The 25,515-nt window shown below is 45.3% G+C and overlaps 1 protein-coding gene across 21 annotated transcripts in view; it reads left to right on the forward strand.

The window, feature by feature from the left end:
* The window catches only part of Dlg1 (MAGUK family member discs large 1), a 797,939-nt gene that overhangs the window by 637,143 nt on the left and 135,281 nt on the right, over nucleotides 1-25,515 (forward strand). For 18 of the 21 annotated variants that reach the window (XM_076787382.1, XM_076787375.1, XM_076787389.1 and 15 more), the window contains one exon: nucleotides 16,062-16,097. The exons of the other annotated variants lie outside the window; for them this stretch is intronic. In XM_076787382.1, coding sequence (XP_076643497.1) covers nucleotides 16,062-16,097 — 36 coding nt within the window. The remainder of the gene's footprint in view (nucleotides 1-16,061; nucleotides 16,098-25,515) is intronic. 21 annotated transcript variants of the gene reach the window in all.

Below are 25,515 nucleotides of genomic sequence, written 5' to 3' on the forward strand. Positions count from 1 at the left end.
TAAATCACGTGAGTCGCCGACGATCTACGTTTTTATTCTGCTTACGTGTGCGTTGATACACGCCAAATCATCGTTTGCGACCGAGCCTAGAATGAATTTTCTAGGGAAATATAATCTCGACTGACACGAGCAAACATTCGATCTAATCCGCAAATAACTTCCGAAATGTTGCAAAACGTAGAACCTCGCATTTCATAAATTACGTACCAGCAAAATAATGTTGAACGGAGTCCTCGAGTGTGAAAAGAATTGTAAAATGTGTTCCACGATTTCGATGACACTGTGGAGAAATCGGTTATCAAGAAGAGAGGGAATTTTATTGAGAGAATAGTTAATTAATGAAGTATCTAGCAGAAAGATCGTATTGTATTCACAAACGTTCGAGACCACAACAGACTATAGTTTCAGCCTGATTGCTTAATCCGATACTATCTCCTAATCCTTGGAAAGGCACGGCCTCTTTCAAGTTTAAATTCTCGCCGGCTTCGCTTTTCCAGCGAAATATTCTTCGCGGATAGTTTTTGCTTGCTCCTCGTCCGTGAATAATGAACTTCGCAAAAAGTGATCGGACTACTTAAAGCAATGAAAATATATTGGTAAAGTTCAGAGCAGAAGGTGAGCAAGGGTAAAATCTCGAAGTTTGCCTTAATTCCTCGACAAGTTCAGCCTCATTAACGCAGATTCTTTATCCAATAATTGAATATCTAGTCGTTTTACGGTATACTTCTTGCAACTCTGTTTGCAAGTAATTTACAAACAATTACGGGCCAGTTGGTGTCGCCAGGTTCTCGAATCCGAGCGAGAAGAACATTCGCGCGCTATTAGCGACGTTTAGAATTTATCGTTCATAATGCTCGCTGTAACGAGATACGCGGTTATCCTAACAGGCCGGTTCCAGTAGGCGATAGCCTGGCTCGAAAATGTATTTTCATGGATCGGCTGCAATTTTCACTGGCGTGTAGACCGGGTCTGCGAGGCGCTATGAATAATGTATACGGTGACACCGTTATGTCTTATTTTCTGATTGGTTAGCACCGAGTTTCCGTAAACCGTTCCACTTGAATCTCAACGCCATTGTACATCCTTCCTGATTCCTCCTGCAACTTTCCACTCGTTATTTCGCCCCGAATGACAGAGGAGCTATACATTCGTTATTGTTTTCCGAAACATTTCTCCATTGTGTCCCGGCGCTATACGTATCACCGACGACGAATCGGGATGCAGAAACTGGAGCAACATTAACAGCCTTTTGTAACATTTTATGAAATATTTCGAAGGAGGCCTAACGCCGGACATTTTATCAACGCTAGGATCAGAGAACCGGTCAACAAGACTGAAATGATCAAAAAGTTTTCATTAGAAAATTTCGAACGAACTCCTTCATCCATGCACACGTTACTAGTCGCTAGTGTTAAACAATCGAAGAAAACGAGAAGATTTAACCCGTGGGAAGCGTGAGGAAAAATTAATAGGACCAAGGAGAAGAATGAGTGCTTTTTCATTGTATTTTAGGCGAAGAGCTAAGCCATTAAACATAAATATTAAGGACTTGCTCTTTTTAGGACTGCAAGCGACGACTTCGTCGAAGAAAATATGCACTGTACCAGTCAGGCCCTTCATGTGCATGTTTCCGATTTGCAGGAACATGTTGTACTGGCATCATCATTTGTAATATTAATGCTCATAGTCACTTCCGTCCCGAATATAAATGGTAACCTAGGATCTCTTCAGCGTATAATGGTTCCCCGACAACCGGTTTCTTCTTTTCCTTTCATCTTTTTGTTGATGTACCATCTCTCTTCTGGCATTTGCAGTTGTCCAAGTTTACTTTGGGGGATTTCCTGGTCTTGTCATTTCAAGAGTCTTTTTACAACTCCTCCCAGAAAAGAAATATCGTCATTAAAACAGATATTAGAGTACATTCGTCAAAGTCGTGAGCATTCTTTTCTGAAAAATTCGAGCTAAGATTTGTACGCTATCGTAGAGTCCCTGGAATCTCTTGTCACCTCGGCAAAATGTATACCGATGTATATGATAATTAGAAATACTGTTCTGAACGATTCAGGCAGTTCAAACGGTCACAACTTCGTTAATTTTAGGAATTCATGTGTAGGATTTTGCAGATATATTTCTGGAGCTGTACGAGTACTCTTTAAGAAAATGCAAAAGAATCGATGCTTGTCAAAAGTTCACGCTAGCAACACCCTTTTAAAATAATCGTAGTCAATTTCTACGACATGTTTAGAAAGATTGCAGTCTAACGCTTCGTAGCTCGAGCGAAAGAGCGTTCCATTTCAGCGATAAGCTCGGCGCATGTTAATATCTGCCCGTGTGCTGCGAATGTTCCCCGGTTCCAAAGCGTCGGACATCTCCGCCGATTTTCCTTTTCGATTGAACGAGTCGGGCAAGTCGCGTCGGCAGCCAACACGACTCCCGAGATTTTTATTTGCCCGTTTACGGTGCACAGGGAGCTCGAATCGAATAACGAGGAACGGAGAATTCATCGCAGTCCAGGTAGCATCGGCGATTTCCCGTTGCTTTCCGCGCGAGACAACGAGCCGAGGTGCATACCTGCTCGACGAATCGTCGTTAGCGTTCTCGCAGCCCGAACTGACGGAACCGTTCCCAGGGCCGTACATTTCCCAGGCACGCTTCGAGAGTTCGAAAGGGCGAATGGAGCCCGAGAAAAAAGTCACTTTCCGCGAAGGCAAGGTCTCCCGGGGAGGACGGTCCAATTTATCGTGCGCCGCGAAGCTTTCCGTCACTGTCTCCACATTGTTCGCAACGATTCTCCGCGGAACAGTCTCCAGCTGCATTATCGGACTAATTCCTGCGCTTCGTGGAACGCGGGCGATTATAAATTATTTTTTCTTTTTTTCTCTCCCCCCGCCAGTTTCCCTCCGCAGGATTAGCGGACGAAGTCGCTCGAAGTAGTCCCTTCACTCGTTGCTTTAAACAGAAGCTTTTTGCTCCCACTTCTGGGAAAGGTTACCTTCACGATTACCTTCGCGATAAATCTTCCGATAAATATTCCTCGTCTCGCTGTTGTGCAATTATGAACTTTCCACAAGGTGTTTGCAATCTCTTTTTAGCGCAGACAGACGCGGGACGATTCGAAATCATTCTCCCATAAGATTTCAAATTCACCGATATTTCTTAGATAGGAAGATGCGTATCTATGAAAACAGCATTAAAATCAATAAAAGAGAAATTCATTTGCGCGTAATACTCCTGCTTCCGGATGTCGAATGACGCGACTGAGCTCGGAAAACATTGTTCCATACGACCACGAATAAAAGAGACATTTTCACCGTCCATCTGATGAAAAATAACAAAGACATCATAGCTGGACGAAGCGACCATCCCACCGAGTGCGTCTCGCGAAGAGAGAAGAAATTACATGTCCGCATGCGCTTTGGCGCATTAATTGCAACCCTAGCCTCGTTAAGTCGATTGATCGGGACGGTCCCGGTTAATTGATTATTCTTTTTATCGGTCGATTTGCTCTGGTCGTCTAGCAACGAATGCGATCATGAGCTGGCTTGTTTCCGCAGCCGCGGGACGAGCGACTCATTATCGATGCGCGTGCTAACACAGCCGGTTATGCTGCAGAGCGTTGCTTTATTAAAAGCGGGCGTGGATGGCCGGTCGTTTAATGGAGAATCGAACGAACGAACGAAAGGATCGGTGAATTCCTGGTGCGTTTACCTGTTCGACCACCGATGTTACAACAAAGTGATCACCGCGCACCGGCTGGCAGCTCGGATACGCTAGCAGCGAGACATAATTGAGCGAATTCCTGAACCGTGCTGGATCCATGGACCGACGAATATCCGGGCGTACCTGGCGAAAATGGCTTGGTGGCCCCAACAAGCGGGCCTCGCCGAGATAAGTCGCAGGTTACAAGTGGACGGCCACGGAACAATGAATGCGGAAGGACGGTTGGAAAAGGTCAAAGCCTGGCCCCCGGTAGGTATTGGCTTTCGAGGCAGCAGCCTGGTCAGTGTCCGTCCGGTGAAATACGTCCGCGAATACGAACGGCCGTCCATTTGTCGGCTGTCCGTGTCTACCCTGTCCCACCCCCTGTGCTGGCCACCGAGGCATCGCCTTCCCTCGACTTCCTGTTACCCTCCAACACCGCCAACGCCCTTCGAACTGGCTGCTCTCCATTTCTCAGCCGGTCCAATTTAACGAGAATGGCTGCCATGCACACCTACGAATCCATTCGTACGGATTTACCCTCGTGTCGATAGCCTCGGCTGCGAACTGCTCAAACTTCTGACCACCTTGCTCCGCCGGTAATCGTCTTCTTCGCCGAAGTTACCGCTTCGCGCGGTATCGTATCTTCGCGGCTGTTTTCCGGTTTGATTACCGCGAATTGGCTGGTTATTCCAGATACGTACAAGCGGTCTCTGCCGGGGAATTTTTGCAGTTTCGTTCGGGATTTTAACGATGCGATAGAGCGGATAGAGGACGGGCTATCTGGAAGTTGACGTCGTTCCGGGACAAGGCAGTCTCTATTAGCCGAGATACCAAATAGAGAATAACTGTCTAGGACGCGAGTTCTTATCTCGATCTAAATTCTTCGATTTAGCTGTATTTCTTTCGTTTCGGATAATTAAGCAAATCACCGAATCGATTGCACTTTTTAACCTCCCTAGAATCTGCTAGATAGTAGCTAAACGCAGTATTAAATATAATGATCGTCGAATGGGGCGTTGAGCATTTAACCGAGAGACCGTTCGGTAGACCGAACTAAAGCAAATTTGTTTTGCAGGAAGATCCGCAGCGAAGCGTAATCCGAACGCGGTAGTAGAATTTATAGAAATTCGAGCAGAGGGGGTTGCCGCCGTCCTATGCAAAGACGACGACTCGAAAAGCGATCATCGAGTAGGTACTTAATCCGCCCTTAAATTCCTAAAAGTTCAAGTAGGGCCAAGTTTCTGCTCGGGGAAATGTATTTTCGGGCAGGGGAGCCGCGCGAAGAAGAACAACTCGCGTAAACCAGGCTGGGTAATATGTTAACGGTGGAACTCGCAGACTGAGAACGGACGGCCGGGATTGCTGGGAGCAAGGGGGAGGCTTTCGATGCCAGACGGAAGGTCCAAGAACCGTGGTGGCTTAGTGGCTGTTCCCCTCATCCAGGCCATTTCTCAGGACTTAAAGCTCCTTGCATTCGCGCGCCGCTGCCTTGTCCACGCGACTCTCGAAAAATAACTTTTATCGGTATCGGGAGGCTACTCGTGGGTGGGAGGGCGCGTCAAACTTGTTCAGCCGTATATGTTCAATACGGTCCTCCGAGGACCGAGTTTCGCGGCTTTACGGAGATAAGAGTCGCTTTGTACCGGCGCGGCGGAATATAAGGTTCACCGATTTCACCTTACGTAACAAAGGGAACGAATAACGTCTTCGAATATATTGTTCTTTCTGCAGGTGGAATCCGTGAATTAACGCGTATCTAAAGCTATCACATATCAAAAATTAATTTTCTTGCGCTGGAGGAGACTAAAATACAGAATCGAATTTTGAAAAGAAAAAAATAGAAAGGACTTCAATTATATACTCCCCTCTGTATCATGGAAATTTTCTGCACAACAGTTGTTCTTGTTGGTACAGCTAACGAGATCGTTGATGGAAATATTCCCACCTTCGTGCACTATGTAAACGAATCGCCAGAAGCGGCAGGATTTCATTGATAAACGTCCGTTCTCGTATTTCGTACGGTTGTTGGATATCGTCCGATAATTATCTCTCGCCGAAACAATTAATTAAATGGCCGTCACGCGTTCCTGATTCCCTTCGTGCGTTGTTCTTTTTCTACTTGTGCCGTTTCCAGACGCGCGGCGCTGCTCGTGGAACGTTATTGTTTACCGGCAAGCTTCGCGACTGGCAATTAATGCGAGCAAATGCACCCGATGCCATTTGCTTTGCTCCTCCGTGCATATTGTTCGAGTCAGCGAAGTAGCAGACAACCAACCCATTGCCCGCTGCTCAACCGACCGAGAATTATTGTGGAGCGTGTCCCGTTCGACTACGAAACTATCGACTGTTTACGATATTCTGTCGGCTGTGTGCGAGCTCTTCTGGTATGGAAACGGCGCGGCGCGGCGGCGCGGTGTATTTTTACGCCGTGACGAAGAATATAAAACAGCAGCGCGCGGCGCGGTAACGTCGCGCGAATAAAAAAATGTACTATTATCTCGTATAAGTACAATGGTTAGGTAATATTACGACGTCGTTTTTCACGCGCTGAATCCTGCCCATTGTTCGCGTTGTCCTTGCGTCGTCGTTTACGTGTACACTCGGCGACAAAATTTTTCAGACAAAACATACCGATTCCGTGTATTTCCCCTTCCCCACAGAACGACCGGATTATTCATTGTTATCGAACTGGGAGAAATTTGTTCAACCCTTTGCCGCACGCTTTTCCTTAGCCAATAATTTCGCGGAAGAAAAAGGGGAATTTATATATAATAAGGAGTCCTTGCATCGGTCGTTGTCGATACGATTATCGGATTCGCACGTTCATATGAAGATAGTGGTTCTTGATGGATTAGAAATAGCCGCTAAAGCACGAACGATTACACCTGCTCGGGAATCACCGGTGGAAACGAGAGCTCGGGTTCGTTCAAGTGATTCCTTCATCGGCGGTTTCCGGTCCCGCTGATTGAAAGTAACACCGGCGAGATGATTTCTTCATCGATGGTTTCCGTTATCGCTGATTGAAAGCAACTTGCAATTACGAGGGGCGCTCGGCCCTCGACGGGTGGCCAGGCTGGATTCTAATCGATTTAAGTCATCTTCCGTTTCGCCGAAGACACGCTACGTACCGGCCGATAATGGACAACGATCGCGAGATCGTTCTTGAACCTCCTACCTTTCGTTCCCGAGATCGATTCCCTTCCAGTCTGCTGCCGCGAGAGCACCGCCACTGATAAAGACGGCCCGATAAGACGGCGACGACCATTTTATCTCCGGCCACCGGTCGCGTGATTACGGACCGTTCCGTTGCGATTGTACCGATTCGCGATAATCGGCACATTTTTTCCCTTGTTATCTAAAACTTTCATTGATACTGCCCCCCCCCCCTCTCTCTCTCTCTCTCCACACGATCACAATTTACGCTCGCACTTCGTTCACGCAATGTTACGCTGGCAGTCGCATTGTACTAGCCGCTTGTCGCTTATCATTCATAGGATAAGTACCGTTGATCAGCCTGAATGTTTTACAGTTTCATTCTGTCAACCTGCCCGGAAGATTATCCTTCATGCACTGTTGGTCGTTTAACTTGTAACCGGCGCGCGCGATTACGTTGACGAACGACGCAACGTTCGAACACAGTGCTCCCGTTAACGTTCGTTTCATCATCTCATTTCAGTAATCTATGCGTACACGAGTACGATCTGGTGCAACGGGAAAACCAGTGAATTTGAATGTTAAAGTATGTCGGAAACTTGGAGGAAAATTTTGTCGTTCGAGGTTCCGTTTGCGAGAAAATCGAACTTGAAGACAGTGTGTCTATATATTCTACTTCTTGCATACACTAATACACGGCCGCTTTTTGTTGAACGAATTTTATTCCATATTTTCGACTTACTGCAGAATCATACCCTTCCTGGCTGTACCACAAAATCAGAAGTGTTGTATAGTTTGAGCAAGACAGTTGTGCGAAAGTAAGTTGTCTTTGCCTTGATTGGTTAAGGACAGTGTTGCTTCGTGATTAGGGACAAACAGGAATAGCGTGGCGCTCTTGTTTGTCAGCCAGTGAAGGGGAAGATGAACTTGCTGCACCTTCTCTAGAAGAAAAAACTAATTTCCATACAGCTTTGGGAGATGACGTCGAAATGTTTAAATTCGTCGAGCTCCACCGGCAAGGTTCGTTGTCACAAATGATAACATTTTTCCAGTACCCCATTCATTCGTGTTTTCACGAGGACAAAATCTCCAATCGATTGGCAATGTTTGCTATTACAGTATTATTAACAGTGGAAAGAAAAATTGTACTTGGCTCGCGAGTGGCAGTAAGCTGTTGCATTTTTGTCCTTGGGTATCGATCGACGATTATAATCTCGAGAGAAACTAAATTAACGGCTTCGTGAGAGCAGCTTGTGGACAGCTTACGACAATAGGTATAAGCTCCTGCTGCTTAACAATGCAAATCAAGTTTTTATTAGAACATACGATTATGCTGTAGAAACATGGTCGATCGATCGAAAAATTCTTCTATCGAGATGTGATCTAAACCAGCCATAAATCGGACAATGATACCGAGGAATTTCCCTCGAAAGTACCTCTGAAATTCTGTAAGTATGCTACATGAATGTAATTTGCGTTGTCGCCGATCACGCTTGTACCCGGGTGCACAATTCATAAAATCAAATCATTTTCTTCGAATTAACAGGATATTTCCAATGGGCTAATTAATATTGTCGCACAATCAAGAGCATTAATCATCGGAAAATCGTAAGTTTTTTCAAACGGCTTTGCAAAGGGGGTTACCCGAATCTGTCTCCGCATCACCTGCGCGAATGTCCGTAAAGCTTTTGATCGGATTTCGAAGTTGAAACGTTCCCCGTACGCTCGGCGAGGAAGCGAAAAAGGAGATCAGAGAAGAAAAGCGGCGCGGCGGTGTCCTTTTTCTTGTACCACAAGGCACGTTGTGAATAATGTGTAATTAAATTTCATAAAGAAGCCTCGGAAAAATTCATCCCCTTTGGTTACCCGGTGAACGCTGTAATCCTTCGTGATTCAGCGGTTGTTCATTGTGAGCCGTTATTTGTCCATGAAAAGGACCCGAATCCTTTTAAACAACCGAGACAAAGCCGACGATATATCAAATCTTCTTAAAATTTCGCGGGAACAAAGCGATCCGAGCCCCGGTCCAAATAAAACATTTTCAAAGCTTCATCTCAAGGAACCGAAAAATTGCGTTCAAGCTTCAATTCGCGCATAACGTTATGCAAAAATTCTAGCCTATACCCTCAGACCTTAATTATACAGTTTGTTTCGCTGCCTATCTTCGGTGCTAAAATGTTTGATCGAATGATTAATTCAAATTAATTTGACTGTCTTGAAGTAAATTGCGGGGTTGTGACTGTGTTAGCAAACGTGTTAATATCATATTTTTCTATGGTGGAACTGGGAAGAACCTTTGGTTCTTTTCGTACTCGAAAATACCTGGAGGTTTACGTGTCAGTCGGAGTGGGTTTCTGGGGTGGGATGAGCCACGAGAAGAGTGGAAGAATTATATCCGGACATTTTTCAAATCCTCGGCAAGGATTTACCTACGTGCCTTTCCCGGTACGGAGGATGAATCATATTTTATTCCGGTGCCTTCTCTCTCCTACCCCGAAGTTGTTCCCGAGTTTTAAAGTTGCCGCAAACGTGGCCGGGAGAAGGGATTCCGCAAAACCTCCGGCAATTTTGCTTACATCTCTCTTAGCCCCTCTATGTAAATACGAAAACGTCAGCGCGCATTTTAGACGAGATTTCAGGGTTTCGGGCGTCCGTGCATTCCCGAAGTTATGGTCCCGCCGAGCCCCGGATACTCGATTCCGTCAACCGGCTGATCGCATCGCGATTCCTTTCCTATTTTCCCAGATATTTCTTTCCAAAAAATATTTTCAAATCCATCGTACGCAAGCGTTTCTCGTCCTTCGGTTACTCGAGAAGGAATTGACAGGTTTTCAGGTTTTTATTATTTTAAAGCGCCTTTTTTATTTTCTCACGTAATTCCTACCAATTGCAATTTTTTCATAGTCTGTTTTGTACGTCATTTGGTAAATATATGCTTAAAGGGCGTTCGAACACTTTCGTGCGCCACAGTATCAAATTCGGTCGCTGGCAATGTTGCGTATAACTGTTAATTGAATTTATTATATTGAAGATTCTGTCCATGTCGTAATTAATTACATTTACCACATAAACGAATGCAGGAGGTACACACGGTACACACGGTACACGATGTAACCGCATTTCGCTGCACGTAATTATCGTATAATGTTAACCTCATTCTATTTTTTCGTCGTCAACCGATCGATTGAAAATTCACTATGCAACTCGATGATTCCGGCGCGATCTAGTCCTCGGCGAATATATGAATACTTTGACCCCGTTTCGTCCCTCCGAGGGGCTCAAAATCGATATTCCATAAATGTGTAAATGTAACCGAATCGGAATCATTCCGTTTTCTAAGAAAACTACCCTAGTCTCGAGCGGTACGCGTCTGGGAAAGCCTGTTTACGCCTAAGCGAATTGCGATTCTCGGCTGTTGTTCTCTCCGTTCGTGTCCTGCAAATCGTTCGAAAATGAAATTTTTTGTCACGGACGTTGACCGCGACACCCGGTTCATACATACATTCGTCAAGATTTTCTGTAAATAAACAGAAACGTAACACCTGCACCAGACGAAATAAAAGAAACGAAGGAAATACAGATCAGTGTTTATCGATTGGAAGCTTAACGGATGTCGTTCACCCGTACGCACATACATTTGCACAAAAAAGCCCAGGCCGTGTGTTATTATACGCTTTTTTTCAACAGCTACTCGCGTATCCGTGTAATTTTGGAACCGGTTTCGCGGCGTTCCCATAAATACTTGAACAGTCCACCGGTCGAGAAATCTTCAATTGTACTTATCTCTTGCATAATGCATGTAACGCAAGAGACAATGTTTATCTGGCGCATACTAACAGCGAAATAAGTCGACGAGAAATGTTGGAACCGGTGCGGAAGTTCTTCTCCTTGGTTCCTGATTCGAGAAACGCTGTTTGTATTATTTTTTGCGACGCTGTCCGAGCGAGCGTGCGTCAAATTGAAAAACAGATCGGTACAACTTAAAGTGTTTTTGTTTGTCGGTTCTCGGAAAAATCGGCGGGAAACTTCGAACTTTGATTTTGACGGGATCGAAACGGTTCGGCAAACATTTAAACGAGCAGAGCACGGTCGACGATAGATTGGTACCACCGTTCATCGTCGAATGTGTACATTGGACGGGCGGGAAAAAACACGGTATACGAGGAATATGAAAGGAAACGTTCCTTCAAACGAAACTTCTCCGAATGTTGATCCTGAACGCGGGCCAGGTGTAATTTGCGACATTACGTCCCGAAACGGCTCTAGGCGTCCCGCAGTTGTCGAAATGGTCAATTACTTATTTATGCCACGGTCTCGCTTCCTAAAAAACAAATGGCTCTTTTCAGTAGGACACGATAGCTTTGTGAGTCTTTTAGTTAGTTAGTCTTTTTAATCTCCTGTACTCGCTGCTTGTTTGGATTATAGGCGGAATTTCACAAATTACTAGATAACTATGCTATTTTACAGTAAAAGATTTGGTCAATACTTGGCTGGCCCTCGTAAATTCGGAAATCTGTGTAACCAGTTTTCTGGGAATATGGGAACCCAGGAAATCGATTTTTGCGTAAACGCAGGTGTAGGTGGAACGTTTCGTCTAATGCGAAACTGCTGGTCGGTAAATCGATGCGAGAGTCGAATAGAAGGTCGCTAAAGGAAACCCAGTAGCTACTGGGTATTATGCGTGGGTGCCGCGCAAGAACCCGACACAGGGAATTCGCGTAATTCCGCAAAACAAAAACCGTCTCCTCGAGCTGGCCGGAGATAATAAAGTATAACTCACTTCGGCGAAAGTCCCGCGGCGGGAAAGCAAAAAGTTTTTTCGAAAAAGCGAGGAAGAAGCTTGCGGGCGGAGCCTTTAATTCTCTGGAAGATACCGAGCCGGTAGCGGGCTCACGTACAAGCTAATTGAATTTCATATTCCACCGCGCATCGCGAATCGAGAGCTTCCGGCGACGCCGAACGTTCCCTCGTAATTAATTGCCATTCAGACCTGCTCCATCTTTTTCTGTTTCCCACCCCCCTTTCACCGACGCGTTGCTCTTCTCTATCTTTACCCGCCGCTCGGCTCGAATGAGTGCAACGATGCCCTCTCGAAAGAGCTTCTCGAGACTAACTATTTTCCCCCTGCCCCTGCCCCTGCCCCCTGTCCCCTGTCCGCTTCTCCCCTTTCGCTTTCCGAGCCACCGTGATAGCCAACCCATCGCAACGTTTAGACTGAATCCTCAAGAAAAACAGTCTAATGGAGACAAATCGAACTTAGTATCGGTAAACGCGACGTGATTACCCAGTGTGCCTTTAAATTGCTGGCGAAAAGGAGCGAATGCAATAATGTCTCGGTATGTGTGGGAAAGATGTGCACAATATCATTGCAATAATTGTTTCGGAACACTTATAGTCCTTCTTAGAACAGAGTTCTTCTCTATATTTGAGAGAATTAACTGTGAATAAAATCATGCATTGACTGTTTAGCGTTTTTAAATATTTCGTAACATTTGTAAGAATATACATGAAATATTCAGGAGCGCGTAACATTCGTCAAATATTTATGTGACTCATTGCCCTCTTTCAAAATACACGAATAAAATCAGACTACGTGTAAAACAAAATCATACTACAGACCTTTATACATTGTCGAGCGAAACTACGGAATGCAAGGAAATGTCTGCATTAAAATGCATTAAGGAAATTTGTTTTATTTTGACCATTAGCTAGGTTTCATCATTTTACATAAAATTGTATATATAATTGAAAATCTGCGTGGAGACTCACGGTGTAATAAATACCATTGCTCGTTGCAGCGTCGCCTCGATCTGGTTATACTCCTGTAATAGAAACATTATCGATGCTCGTTTCGTTGTGCGTTATTTTATTTTGCTCGGCATACGAGCCATCGTATTTCATGGATGGAACGTTGCTCTTTTCCCACGGGGAAAGCCGAAGATTGAATTTCGCCAAGGTGATACGAGGTATCGCGTAGAGAGCCGCTCGAACAGTCAATAGAATCATCGTATAAATCGCACGCGGAAAGGCAAATGGACGGAGCGCCGAATTGTTTACAAGCGGTGTTTGCGAAACACTGGCTCTCCCGTTTCGCGCTTTACCCCTTTCCGTATCGCTACGCGTACATTCGAATCGGAATGCTCGCGACCAAAGTAAATTTTAATATTACATTTCGACAGTGTTTCGCGAGAGATGGACGTTCCCGAGCAAATCTAAACGAGTCTTTCCAAAACACGCTTGCCGTTGCCTACCATTTCTAATAATTTATCCGTCCGCCAAAATAAATTTGTCCGAGATCTGATTAATTCACGGTGAAACCAGGCTCTATTGAAAAAATATTTTGCAAGCGCGAAACGCAATTTCACCGTTTAATTCACCGCCGCCTGCATGCGCCGAGTTAGTTTTGGCCCGCGTTTGAACGTTTCGCTGCGAATATGAGGGGAATAATATATACTATATTACCCGGCAACATGACTCGAGCACGCTCTTCCATATTCAGTTTCACCCGTACGTGTGCGCGTGCGTCTTTGCATATCCCTCTGTATGCACGCACGTTCCGGCTTATGCGCGTTGAAGTGCGTCAATTCATATTTCGCCTGGCAGCTCTATGAATAACAAGAACGAACAGATTTTGTCGTAAAGTAGCCGAGTTATCGACTTTCCTTCCTCGAGAATGGATCCCTTCAGCGTTACGATCTCCATTATACTACTTTCAGTTTGTTTAAGAACCACGTCTTCCTCTTAAGACAATCTTTACTTTTTACTACTTCTTCGGGTTTCTGTATCGTCTATTCTACTTCGCGCCGGTTGCTTACCTTGCCATTCAAGAACGTAATCATTTTAATTAATTTATCGAGTGGCTTTCAAGCACCGTTCGCAGTACGATCCAAAGTTAATATTTCTCGTCACTGGACTCGTGCATTTATCGAGCTTCGTGGTACACACTGCGGTAGTGGGGATAATTCCGCGACGTTTATCGTCCAGGCCTTGACGACGTATATACAGAATTATTTGTATTGATCTTCTCGCGGTTATTATGGAAGGTCGCCACACCGTTCCGCTTTATCAGACGTATCTTCCCTAGAAGTATTGCTTCTGGGATGTTAACGAATAATGGCATCCGCAAACCAGGGGCGTCATAATTTCTAAGAACAGAATTAGGGAGCCGGAGACGGGAAATCGATGTTGGCGTGAGTGAGAGCGGTCCTCTCGGAGCGTACGTTCTGCAGCACTGGTCTAAAGCCAATTCTTCCGAAGATCAATATTTCACTGGTCCGGTATCGTTCGCTCGAACGTCACGAAAACCCGGCGTAAATTCCGACATCGTCTGGCGGCTCCATGAATAACAAAATTGTCAGGATTCCATCGTCAAGTAACTGCATTATCGCGGGCGCCGTCTCTCCTACGGGGACGTACTTGTTGAATGAGCCTCTCCAGGCCGGCTTTCCGATTCTTTTTAAGATCAGCCACTTCGGAGCCGTCGAAAGTCGCTTCACTCTGTTTCCAGAAATTATTCCCTCGGTGGAATTGGAGAAGCCTTCTTGCCTTCTCGTCCCAGTCTTTCTCTCTTTCTCTCTTTCTCTCATTCTCTCCTTCTCTCCTTCTCTCTGTCTAGACGGGAAAGAAGATGAGGGCGGCGAACGGAACGGCGGAGAGCGATAGGCCACCTTTCTCCCGTCACGTTGCACCCGCCGCAAGACGTTTTTCATTGTTCTCGACGTACAAAGTAAGAAATACGGAGGAAATTACCTGTCTGCTATCTTTACTCTATTGTTATTTCGTTGTGCTCTTATTTATCGTTATGATCGAGTTCCGAGACTCTGCGGTTCGCTGCTCCGAAAGAGTCTGCTTTCGTTCAGCCGCGGAGGATGATACGTAATCGATATGCCATGCCGGCCGAGTCCATTATCTCGACGAACTTTCTGTCTACACGACTTTAACGGACCGTCTGATTCCTTGAGAACCCGGTGACGCGCGTGGCCGTGCGATCGATGGGTTTTATTACATTGGGAATCCTTGAATTCGTTTAACGTCCCCTTTTCAGGAGAAATTGTTCCTATATCGCACACCGGTGAAACGGTAACCAACTCGACACTTTTAAGCTGAAGATATAATCATAAGATAAAAGCTATGAAGAATTAAACTCGATTTCGGGTTAAACTTCACCTTGGCAATCCAGAAATTTTTCATTTTTTACTATACAATCCTGCGCGTCTCGACGAGAAATACTTGACGTTTTCTCCGTATGTGTGTTTTTATGATCCTGTAACAAAGCTGGTTTGAGGTACAGAGGTTCCAGGAACAATACATATATTAACATTACGAGGTTCAAATTGGATACCATGAATACAGACACGGTAAATTTCCCTTTCGCGTAATAGCCCCCAGAGGATCCGCAGTCCCTGGCACGTACGCACCGAATCGATTCAAGTTTCAATAAATTTCGATTAGAATCGGCCCTACACTGAAACAGGGCGGAATAGGACGAGAATAAGATCCGGGGCAGAACCCATGGAAATGCGATGCTGGTGATTCATTTCGATCATTCGGCTGAGTACCTGCAACTGCGGCTTTTCCCTTTCTTTTCCTCGCGGCGATAACGAGCCTGGCAATTCCATTTTATCGTACTTCCCCGGAATGATGGAAGTCTGCTCCATCATGGCGATCATTTGTTCCCGGGTTAGGCAATGAAATATTTTAGGCGAATCCATCAGGTCGGTTGCCTCGTAACAGGGGCGTTTCGGGAAGAAGCGAGCAAGGAATCCACTTTTTAATATCTCAGGTCGACAGGTGAAATATTCTCGTGAAATTATTCGATAACAGCGTTGAAAATCATTTGTCGCGCATAAAGAACCACAGCCTACCAATAAACAACCGGTAATAGTACTTTTTACCGTTCCGACATTGCCACGTTTGCGTCTTGAAAATTGCAAAGAATCCAACACGGAAGTAATTCTTGGTTGGTCTGCGGGAATCTTCAGGAAGTCTCGCGCGATTTAGACCTTGAGGCAGCTATTTCGTGTTCCCCTGCATGCCCCTGCATCTCATACATGTCATCGCATGCCAGCATGATTTTTCCCGAGGAGTTCGCGTCCTCGCGAAAACGTTTAGCGGAGTTTTTGATGAAGCATGAGGCTCCGTAGAAAGCAAAAGCAGCATTTCGGCGGGAACCTCCGGTCTAATTTTCTGGGCACTCATTGTTGCAGGCACACACGCCCCTTCTTGCGGCTGACACGAGACATGTAAGTAGAAAACACAACCGTTAACACACAGACACAAAAAGAGAGAGAGAGAGAGAGAGAGAGAGAGAGAGCAGCGTGTTCTTTTGTTTGCAATCGAAACTGCTTCGACGATTAAAATCGACAGCGGCTTTTGTATTCGTGCTTTACGCCATTACGTCCTGCGTTTTCATCAACGTGTTGGCGCATTACAGTCCCGTCGAATTGTCGCAAAATGTTCGTTGTCCGATCAGTTCGAACAAACTCACGGTTAAATATCGCTGGCGCTTGCTTTCCCCCGGGAAATCTAAAGGCGTTTATTCCATTAGTCTCACAATTAGCCACGCTCCAACTGTACACGATCCACTCCAGTTTTGGGGAATTGCCGTGTTTTTTTTTTTTTCTTTCGGGGGATTCGAATTGCAAATAGATACTACAGCCGACTAACGGGCAGCGTTGATTGCTATTAATTAGTCGTTACTAGTCAGCCAGCGCTGGTCTTACAATAGTCAGCGAGATCCAGTCAATGGTGATTATCCGACCTCTCGGGGGTTAAACGGAGCCCAACAGCGTTGTTACTCGCTGGTCGATCATTATCGGCTAAACACTGATCAATACCATCAGTCTAATAATTACCTGTCAATACAACGCGCAATCAACGGATGAAGAAATTCAATGATATTCGTCGGCGAAATATATCGAGGATTCGATGAACTTTGAAGTACAGCGAGCAAAGGAATTTGCCGATTAAGAAGTAAGTTGTCGATGTCGAGGATTGACGTCGTGAAATTAGGTTCAGCCGGTAAGGAACGATCTCTAAGGATTTTCATTGATTTAGAAGCTCGGTGATCTCTCCGCTGCAGTGCCACTTCGAGTTCGCCCGAGTATAATTACAGTTCCCGCGTAGTGGAAGGGTTCGTCTTGTGAATTACGTGTTCACGTGCAAGCGGACGTAGTGGATAATTATTTGTACTTGAGACGTTAGCGTTAATGATCGCTGCGGAGAACGTTCCCTGCGGGAGACAAACAATAATACTTCCCCCTGTAATCAGCTTTTATTCCTCGAATATGCTGCTGTTGTTACGGTTAATGGAATTTTGAGATTCACCGCTCACGGATCCTCTTCCTGAAGAAATTAAAAAAATTTCACGCATTTCGACTCGTTTTAAGAACATCCCTATTTTCGGAATACTTGTAAAAGGTCTAACGTCTTTGCTTCTTTCTTTCAACTGTTCGAAATTCGGCAAGTTCGAGCATATTTTTGTCACCGACTGTAGCCGTTCTGCTCGGTCGACGTCGCAAAACCGGCCAATTATCGTTGGCCCGGATTTAACAGGAGAAAAAAACCGAGTAAAAATCCGCCAGGAAAAATTCAGGCAAGAATGCGCGCAAAGCAAGGATCCTGAAAGCTTGTACCATGGAAAACGTTTGGCACGAATGTACAAAATTAATTTCGCGGAGGACGTAAGCGGGAGCGTAGCGAATTGCGCGGGCCGGAGAATGCAACAAAAGGGAACTTTAAATTTATCATATTATGCTTGGGAACCGCGACAAAGACGAAGTTGCTTACGCGAAAAACAGTACGCGAGCGCGGACGAGCGACCCGTTTTTCAAGTTGCTCAGACGTATTAGCAGGTTTCATTGTGCCCCGAGACCGCAAATTTCAAACTGAAACGAATCAAACGAATCTAAACTTCGGGATCGTTTAATTTCATTTGTCCAACTCACTGCGTCCTATTTATTTAACACTGGTCGTTACGTCCACCCGTTTCCAGTCGCTTAATCGTGGCGGATTAAAAATAGCTATTAGCATTGATCGATCGAAACAACGGCGTATTCGTGCAATTCACGTTTTTAGTACTTTTGTCTACACGAGAAATAATATGTTGACTTTAACCTTTTCTTTCGATAAAGTTATTTATTATTTTGTTAAAATAAAAAAATTTTCAAGTGCCAAGTGGAACAAAATTTTCGATGCAATTTGTAAAATAGGATTATATCAAAGTATTTCAAACGATTCTTCGTTATCTTGTTTCAAATAAATGCGCTCAAACCTGTTGAGAAGTGGCATAACTTTTCCGATCTCCGGTTTTGTTTTCCGGGACAGCTGTATTCGAAGGTTGAATGTCCCCCACTGAAAATCCTCGTCAGCCGGATTCGGTCCCATGGCATTCGAGCGAAAAGATTCATGGTGGGCGTCATTCGATTTGCAGGATTCGTTTGAAATTCAAGGAAGATGGTGCATACCGGTAGATTGTACCGGGCGAAATGAAGGGAGGAGCGAGGAGGATTAAAGAGGTTCGGGGTAACGCGAGCGAATACCGGACTTGCCAAATCGAGTAAACTCGGGTCTCCGGTTCTTGTAACTTCTCCGGATAACCCCGACCGTTGTCGATTATCTTTCTCGTTCCGGAGCCCTCGGCCTTCCCCACCTCTGAAACGGGCCATTCATCCTCTTTTTCAACCCCTTTAACATACTTTAGATCCCGGGGAACCGGATCAATTTGTAAGGAAATTTATGCTCAGTTTATTACCGGCTCTTTATAATTAGCCGGCCGGGATTTATTCGCGTGGCCGGACCCCGGTACGTGATCAAATAATTCAAAAACTTTCGTTCGAATTATAAGCCGGTTTTATCAGTGGTGATTCATTTACGGGAGTTTCGCGATCCACTCCGCGATTTTATTCCCCGAGCGAATTTCGAAATTTGGTGTGTTCCGCGCGCCAGGCCCGCTCCCCCGAGAAAATGTATCCCCTGTTTCGCGTTACACCAGCTCATCGAAATCCTAATTTTATTATATTCCCGGCAACGCCACACCCCCGTCATACCGCTACACGTTTGTTACTCCGGCTCGTATAATACTCCTTATCGTTATCGCGGTTCTGTTCGTTGCCAGATTAACAGTTATTCGTAACAGTGCTGTGCTAATTGGCCGCGGATGGAGACCATGTAAGGGTTGGATTTTTGCCCTATGTGAACGAATGCGAACATAGTTTAAACTTTTCAAAAATTTATTTACATATCTTTGGTACACCCATTTCACTCTCATTGACGAAAGAATGAAATTTCTTCCGTTTTGTACAAGTTTTATTTTCTTCAAATCCACAGTCTATTCCTACGGGCAACATTTCTGCCACAAAAATTCCAATAGAATAAATATTTTCCCAAACGATACGTACAACTTCGAGCAAAACTTTCTAACGAAGAAACTGTTTATTTCGATCCCTAATTTCCCTTTCCCTTTCCATTTCCTTTTCCCAATGCCAATCGAATTATTCGGCGCGGAATGAAATGTTCCCACGACACGGTGGCGGTTTATTAAAAGTTTCTGCTTCTTCTATTGGCAATTTGAACGGTGCATGGGGCAGCGGTAGGGTACAATACAGCGTGCACCGACGGTAAGAGGTCGTTGGCGAATCGCGTACAGCGGTTACCACGTGGCCGTATCCTCTTCATGTCACTTCCTGCGCATCCAGCCCCTGGAATTGCATTATGGTCGACCGGCATTATAACGGGTCGCGTCATATAAATCACACGGCATGCCGCGGGTGCGTCCGTGTGTCTGTCCACTCAAATTGGTGAGATTAGTTGTTGGCGGTGGATCACGAATCGGCTATCCGACCCCTCGAAGGCCACGCATAGGCCCTTTGGGCGCAGTTAAATGGAAGGAAACGAATGTCACCGTGTATCCTGCTGCGAACATTCGTCCCTGCCCTTTTACAATTCTATCGTACCCGTTACAGATCAAGAGGAAGGGGTGGTAATGTGCTTCCCCACCCCCAGCTTTTATATTTCATTACTAAAATATGACTCTTAAATTAATTTGATTTCTTGCTTAAAACATAGGGCCCACGAGGCCCTAGGGCAAGGCCGTGGCCCGAGGCCTAGGTCGCATGTGATAAACGGCGGAAGTAAAAGAAAAATAATTTCATTGAATTGAATAAAGTAATTATTCGAATCGCAGAGCAACACGAACACAGATCTACAGCTCGATGAAACTGATACCCAAGGCTACAGAGAGGTGATCGGCAAAAGCCATCAAGCTTTGTCTTCTACCTAACTGAGCCAAGGGAAGGGAGAGCTATTGCTGTTTTATCATCCGAGCTATCGCAAGTCCAACTTACGTAAACGTCTCGTAAGTGGGAAATGCTGTTACGCGTAAAAAGTCAGAATGGAAATGATAGACACGGGAAAAAGTATAATACAACGTGTGTTTAAGCGACGCGTATAATTCTAGAGAATGTGCGCCGGCCGAGGTATAGTTAAATCCGCCGAGAGGAGGCTCGAAATTTCGAGTTGCAGCGGGAGAACGCAAATGTAACGCTGCAAGTTTTAAATACTACGTAGTGGAAGGACTGAGACTTTCACATAAGATTTCAGCTCTTGCCTTAGCTGTTTTTTTAGTTACATTTTGCCTTGGGAGGTGTGATAATCGTTGCTCACAGAACGTATGCTCACTTTAGACGTTTATTGAAGGTGAGAATTGAGAGAAGAGCGTTATTTTCTTTTCAGTAATTCTTCGACGTGTAGTTTGGATGTACGAAAGAAGGCATAGAGTGATTGGACTGTGGACTACCTAAGCTCGACTGTCGTTTTTAACAAACAACAAAATTGGTTTCCTGCGTGATATGTCTTGACAACATCTCTGTTGTTTTAACATGAGTCGCGTTGCTAATAATTGTCGGACCGTTCCAGCTCGCTCTCGCAGCTAGAATAGATAGTACACATAGTCACCGTCGCAGGAATCGTGGAATGAATATTAATAGTCAGCAACGTAGGTATTACGAATAATTGCGTTTTTCCGTTCGATGGAATGCTAGTCGTTCTACTCCCGGGTCAGGATAATATCGTAACAATAAATACTTGCAGCGAATCCCTGTTTCCCCTTCGTTCGATGTGTTAATAACCGTTCGCGCGTATTAATTAACACACGCCAAATAATGTTAGTCATCTGTACACACGCGCGCGCGCGCACGCGAACATTTCAAATTTGTATGAGAAATCGCGTTTGCTTTGCTCATTATTGCGGATGGGTTTGTGGAAATAATTTCCTAATTATGTATAATTTAATACCTCGTTAATACGCGTGTGGCAACCGCGATAAATTCAACGTTCGGTATCATTATTTATTAACGATGGGAGCCGTGTTTTCGACGTTAATATCGCTCGTCAAGACGCACCCTGCCGCACGGACTTTTACCTACGGAACGCGAAACTATTAACGTAATTGTCAGTTAATAGGAAACATTACGCGGACCAATCGGTCGGAGATATTTGCTCTAGAATTAGACCGCCCGCAGCACGGACCACGTGCGCGCGTGCAAATACACGCTTTGCCGCAGGTACATCAACTTCGACTGGCAAATAGTGCGACACTGCAACCGGATGAGCATCGGGTGCAGCAGAAAGGTTGCACTTTGTACAACGCGACGCGCGCTCTCGGTTCGCAGCTCCGCCGGTCCTTCAACTGTGCAAATTCGGAATTTGCCGTTGCTGTTCGCCTACGTACCGCGTACAACCGAATTGAGGGTAGATCATCTTCACTATCTAAACACGTGCTGTTTTTGGATGTCGATGAATGGTCATTGCTGATAAAAATGGAAACAAGAAATTAATAGATCGAATATAAAACCCATTTAGAGAATATGAAAATACTTTATCGTATCATTTTCAACTGATTAGAATTATTCTGAAAAGACAAGAATATCTGCGCAGCTCTTATGTATATCTCGCAATTAATGCGGACAAAGAAGCTTCATGAAAGATAAAACATATTCCTTTTATAACGTTGAAATTTTCTGGACGTCAAAAGTTGCTTCGCTACAGATAATACATATTATCAGGCGTGGACGCTGATATTTCGCAAATAAATATTTGAATCGCGATAAACACGTCGCGTCATCTCGCGTGTATCTTTACCCCAAACGGAGAATGCAGTCTTAACGCAAGAAAGTGTAATTTTCTCGCGCTGAACGAACGCAATTATTTTCATCTCGCGAGCAACGCGCACGTGAAATATATCCGAAAAACTTGGCGCCCTGCGAGACTAATGAAGACCAGAAAATATTTTCAATCATTAAAGCGGAGTGCAAAGTGCACTCGGTTTATTCACCCCTTGGCGTCGTGTTCTCTACCTTTTTCTGCACGTTCGTTTGGACTTTTAAAAAGCACCAAACAATTCCGGGCCATTTATCTTCGCGAACTCACTCGGAGGACTAGGGAAAGCCAGGTCCGTACAGGTTATTTCAGGGGAAGATAAAATCCGACGTGGGACTTTGTTCCGTGTCGGTACGTCTCTTAGTGTCCGAGGAATTCTTCTTGCCGTGAAAAATGACGTTTCCGAAAAATCGGATATTCCGAATGGCACCAGAGCTTCGTAGGTGTCACGTACGAAGAGGGTCAGAAGTATAAAATCTTCGAAAATCATTCCTTTGGAAAGAACAGGCACGGGAAAACGTTTAACCGTTCGACGCTGCGTTCCACGGAGTTGCATACCAAACTTATTTCAAACGTAACTAACGCGAGCCAATTGATCCATATCTGACCTGAATTAATCAGTCCAGGCATAACTCGACATAATTCCTGTAAACTAATTCGCTCAAACCCCATTTCGCCTAGTTAACCGACCTTGACCTAGCAAGACTGGACGATTTTCGTTTAATCCAAATAATTCCAAATAATTTTTTGGATTACGAAGGAAATTGCCATTACTTTTAGACAATTCGTTAAGAAACTGCTGATCATCGATATCAGCAAATTCCCGTTGGAGAAGACTAACTAAAGATAATGCCTATCGTTTGCCCATTTTATCGACGTTTTTGTTTCCAGTGTTTTCGCGAGCAGTTCCACCAAATTTCGAATCAATTGCCGAGAAAGCGCCTACGAGTAATCGGCGAACCTTCTCGCTGCTTTATCTTGATTTTCGTTCGTTCCGTGCGGAGGAGCTCGCGCGATCGATCCGTGATACGGGAGGCCCGCGATCGTTTTGTTCAACGACGTTAACTTTTAATTTCCTCTACAGATCACGGGGCCGATCGTACCTGAAATCGGTCGCGGCAAAGTGGCTCCCGAAGAGCCAATTTTCGTTATCTCCTCGTCGCGATGCAAGATCCCCGAACAGTCTTGTTGGCCCCGTTCGCGTGTGCGCCGCAATTCGGCTGCTTGGCTTTCCAATTTGCGAGCCGGCACCGATACAAGAAATCTCCATGCAAAATCCCCGCGGGCGCGCTTCGAAAATTGCTGTAGACGCGAACGAACGGGAAACGACAACGACGCCGCTTTCCCGTCGCCCTGACGACGTATTACCGCGTCCTATCAGCGTCCCTTAAACGCGAACACGCGTCGGCCGTTCTGTTTTACCGATTTTCTTGCACGTTCTTACGTGCTAATATTCAGGGGCTATTGTGGTTTTTCATTTGCAAAACCTCGTGAAAAACAGTAATATAATTGTAAATTTACTTTGCTCGATAGCAATATTTCTCGTCTTCGTCAATTTATTTCTATCAACTAAGAAATTTTCTGTTCCGTGCTCCACGAGCTACCGGTACCGGACGCTATTGTATTCGTTCGTATTAGAACAAAGCAAACCAACGGAAGGACTTTCCCACCCGTCAACAGAATTTTTATTTTCGAAAACACGAAAAGTACTCGTTGATGGAAGCGTCAGCAGCCGCTACAAATTTCCCCTGGATCGGGTATTTACTTATCCCGGCTAAGCCAGCGGATCCGTTTCATTTTTGCAAAATGCGTTTCATCCGGTAAATATCGACCGCGTAAAAGTTAGCCCGGTGGTTGTTCGTCGGGGCATGGGTTAGCACCGAGTGGATTCATTTAATGACCACATCATCGATTTTACGTCCCTATATTCCAGGATCTCGGAGAATCCGGGGATTAATCCCTCTTGCCGGTATTCGCGCCGACAGGATTGACACGGCGGCGCGGCGCGGCGCGGCGCGGGGCGGCGTTTCGAATATTCGATAGCGTTTTCGAAGGCTAAGCAGACAGGGTGGAGGATAACGTGGTGTGCTACGGAAGAATCGAGGGGAACGAGTAAGCACGCGTGTGATTCGAGACCGGTAATTCTCATCGGAAGTTTAGTGCGGCGTGCTGCGAGGTTCGCGAAGATCGAACGAGCCGTCTCTTGTCCTCTTCCCTTCCGTCGACGTTCGCCCTCGCTTTCTATCGAGCATCCTTCGAGGCAACGACGAGAACAGGTCTTCCTCTTTCGATTCAACGGCGAACTTCATTCCACCGTGGCACGTACCATTTACGGTTTACGCCCGAGACTTTACGATCTTATTCCACGCTCGCCCTGACGAACGCTCGCGCGACTACAATGCCGCCGTTCCTCTTCCGCCCCTCTACGGAATGCTTACATCAACGAGCTACCCCCCTGTCGCCGATCCACGCCATTACGATCAAACTAAAACTCCTGGAAAAAACTATTCCGTCGAATTAATTGGACGTCCATTGTCGCAGCTATTCGAGTCGTTTGCCTCTATTCTTCCGATTACACGCTTTTCATGTATCGTCAAGATTCGAAAGATTGAAAGATTTTTCGAAACCTCTTTCTGGAATCCTTGGAGTCTCCACGAACTGTAAGGCCTGTGTCACGCTGGTGAAAAGAATCTTGTGAACACCATCGGGAATCATTGCGAAATGTCGAAGGAGATGAGACGGTGGCAGTATTAACATTAACCTAGTGGAAGTGGCTGTAAATTTATTCCGAGGTTGTAGTCTACGTCAGCTTGCCGTCGCTAAAGGTTCCCCCGGTCTAGAAGAATTCGCGTCTGCATTATGCCGGTCACGTTCGCCTGGTTTTCTTTCGGGTTTCCCCCTGCCGATCTCCTCTCCCATATCCAGGCTCCTAGCCACTGAAAAAGGGGTTGTCAAACTCTGTTCCCGCGTCTTCTTTTCGCGCGCGAGCTTTTCGCAGACGCCCCTGCTCGTCTGCTCGTTTACCGGATTACGTGGGAAAACAACCGATAGACGGTAATGGGGACTAAAATCCGAACGACTCTTGCAAGATCGACTATTTTCCTCGACGACGCGACGCGACGCGACGCGACGCGACGCGGGGAATCTCGAATGATTCCTTTCGCATTGACCGAGCATCAAAATCAATCTACGCATCCTCTTAAAGCACGCTTTAGCGGGAAATACGATTTTCTTATCACTTTGAAAACACAACACCGAGAACAATTCGATGAAATATCCACCGTCGTGTCTCTTCAGCTTTCTTCCGCTAAATAGAGTTCGACAAATGGCGGTTTCGGCAGTGTTACGAGCGAAACTAAAACTTGATTGTACTCTTCCGTGGTCAGCTACAAATTTTTAGTCAGCTATATTTTTCCTCGTTATTTAAAACTGTGACATAAAATCTAGTTGTCGTAGAAAAATATTTTTAGTAATTTAAAAGATCCTCTTGTCCACTTCAGCATC

Source organism: Halictus rubicundus, chromosome 4 (assembly GCF_050948215.1).
Source record: "Halictus rubicundus isolate RS-2024b chromosome 4, iyHalRubi1_principal, whole genome shotgun sequence".
Taxonomy (NCBI): Eukaryota; Metazoa; Arthropoda; class Insecta; order Hymenoptera; family Halictidae; genus Halictus; species Halictus rubicundus.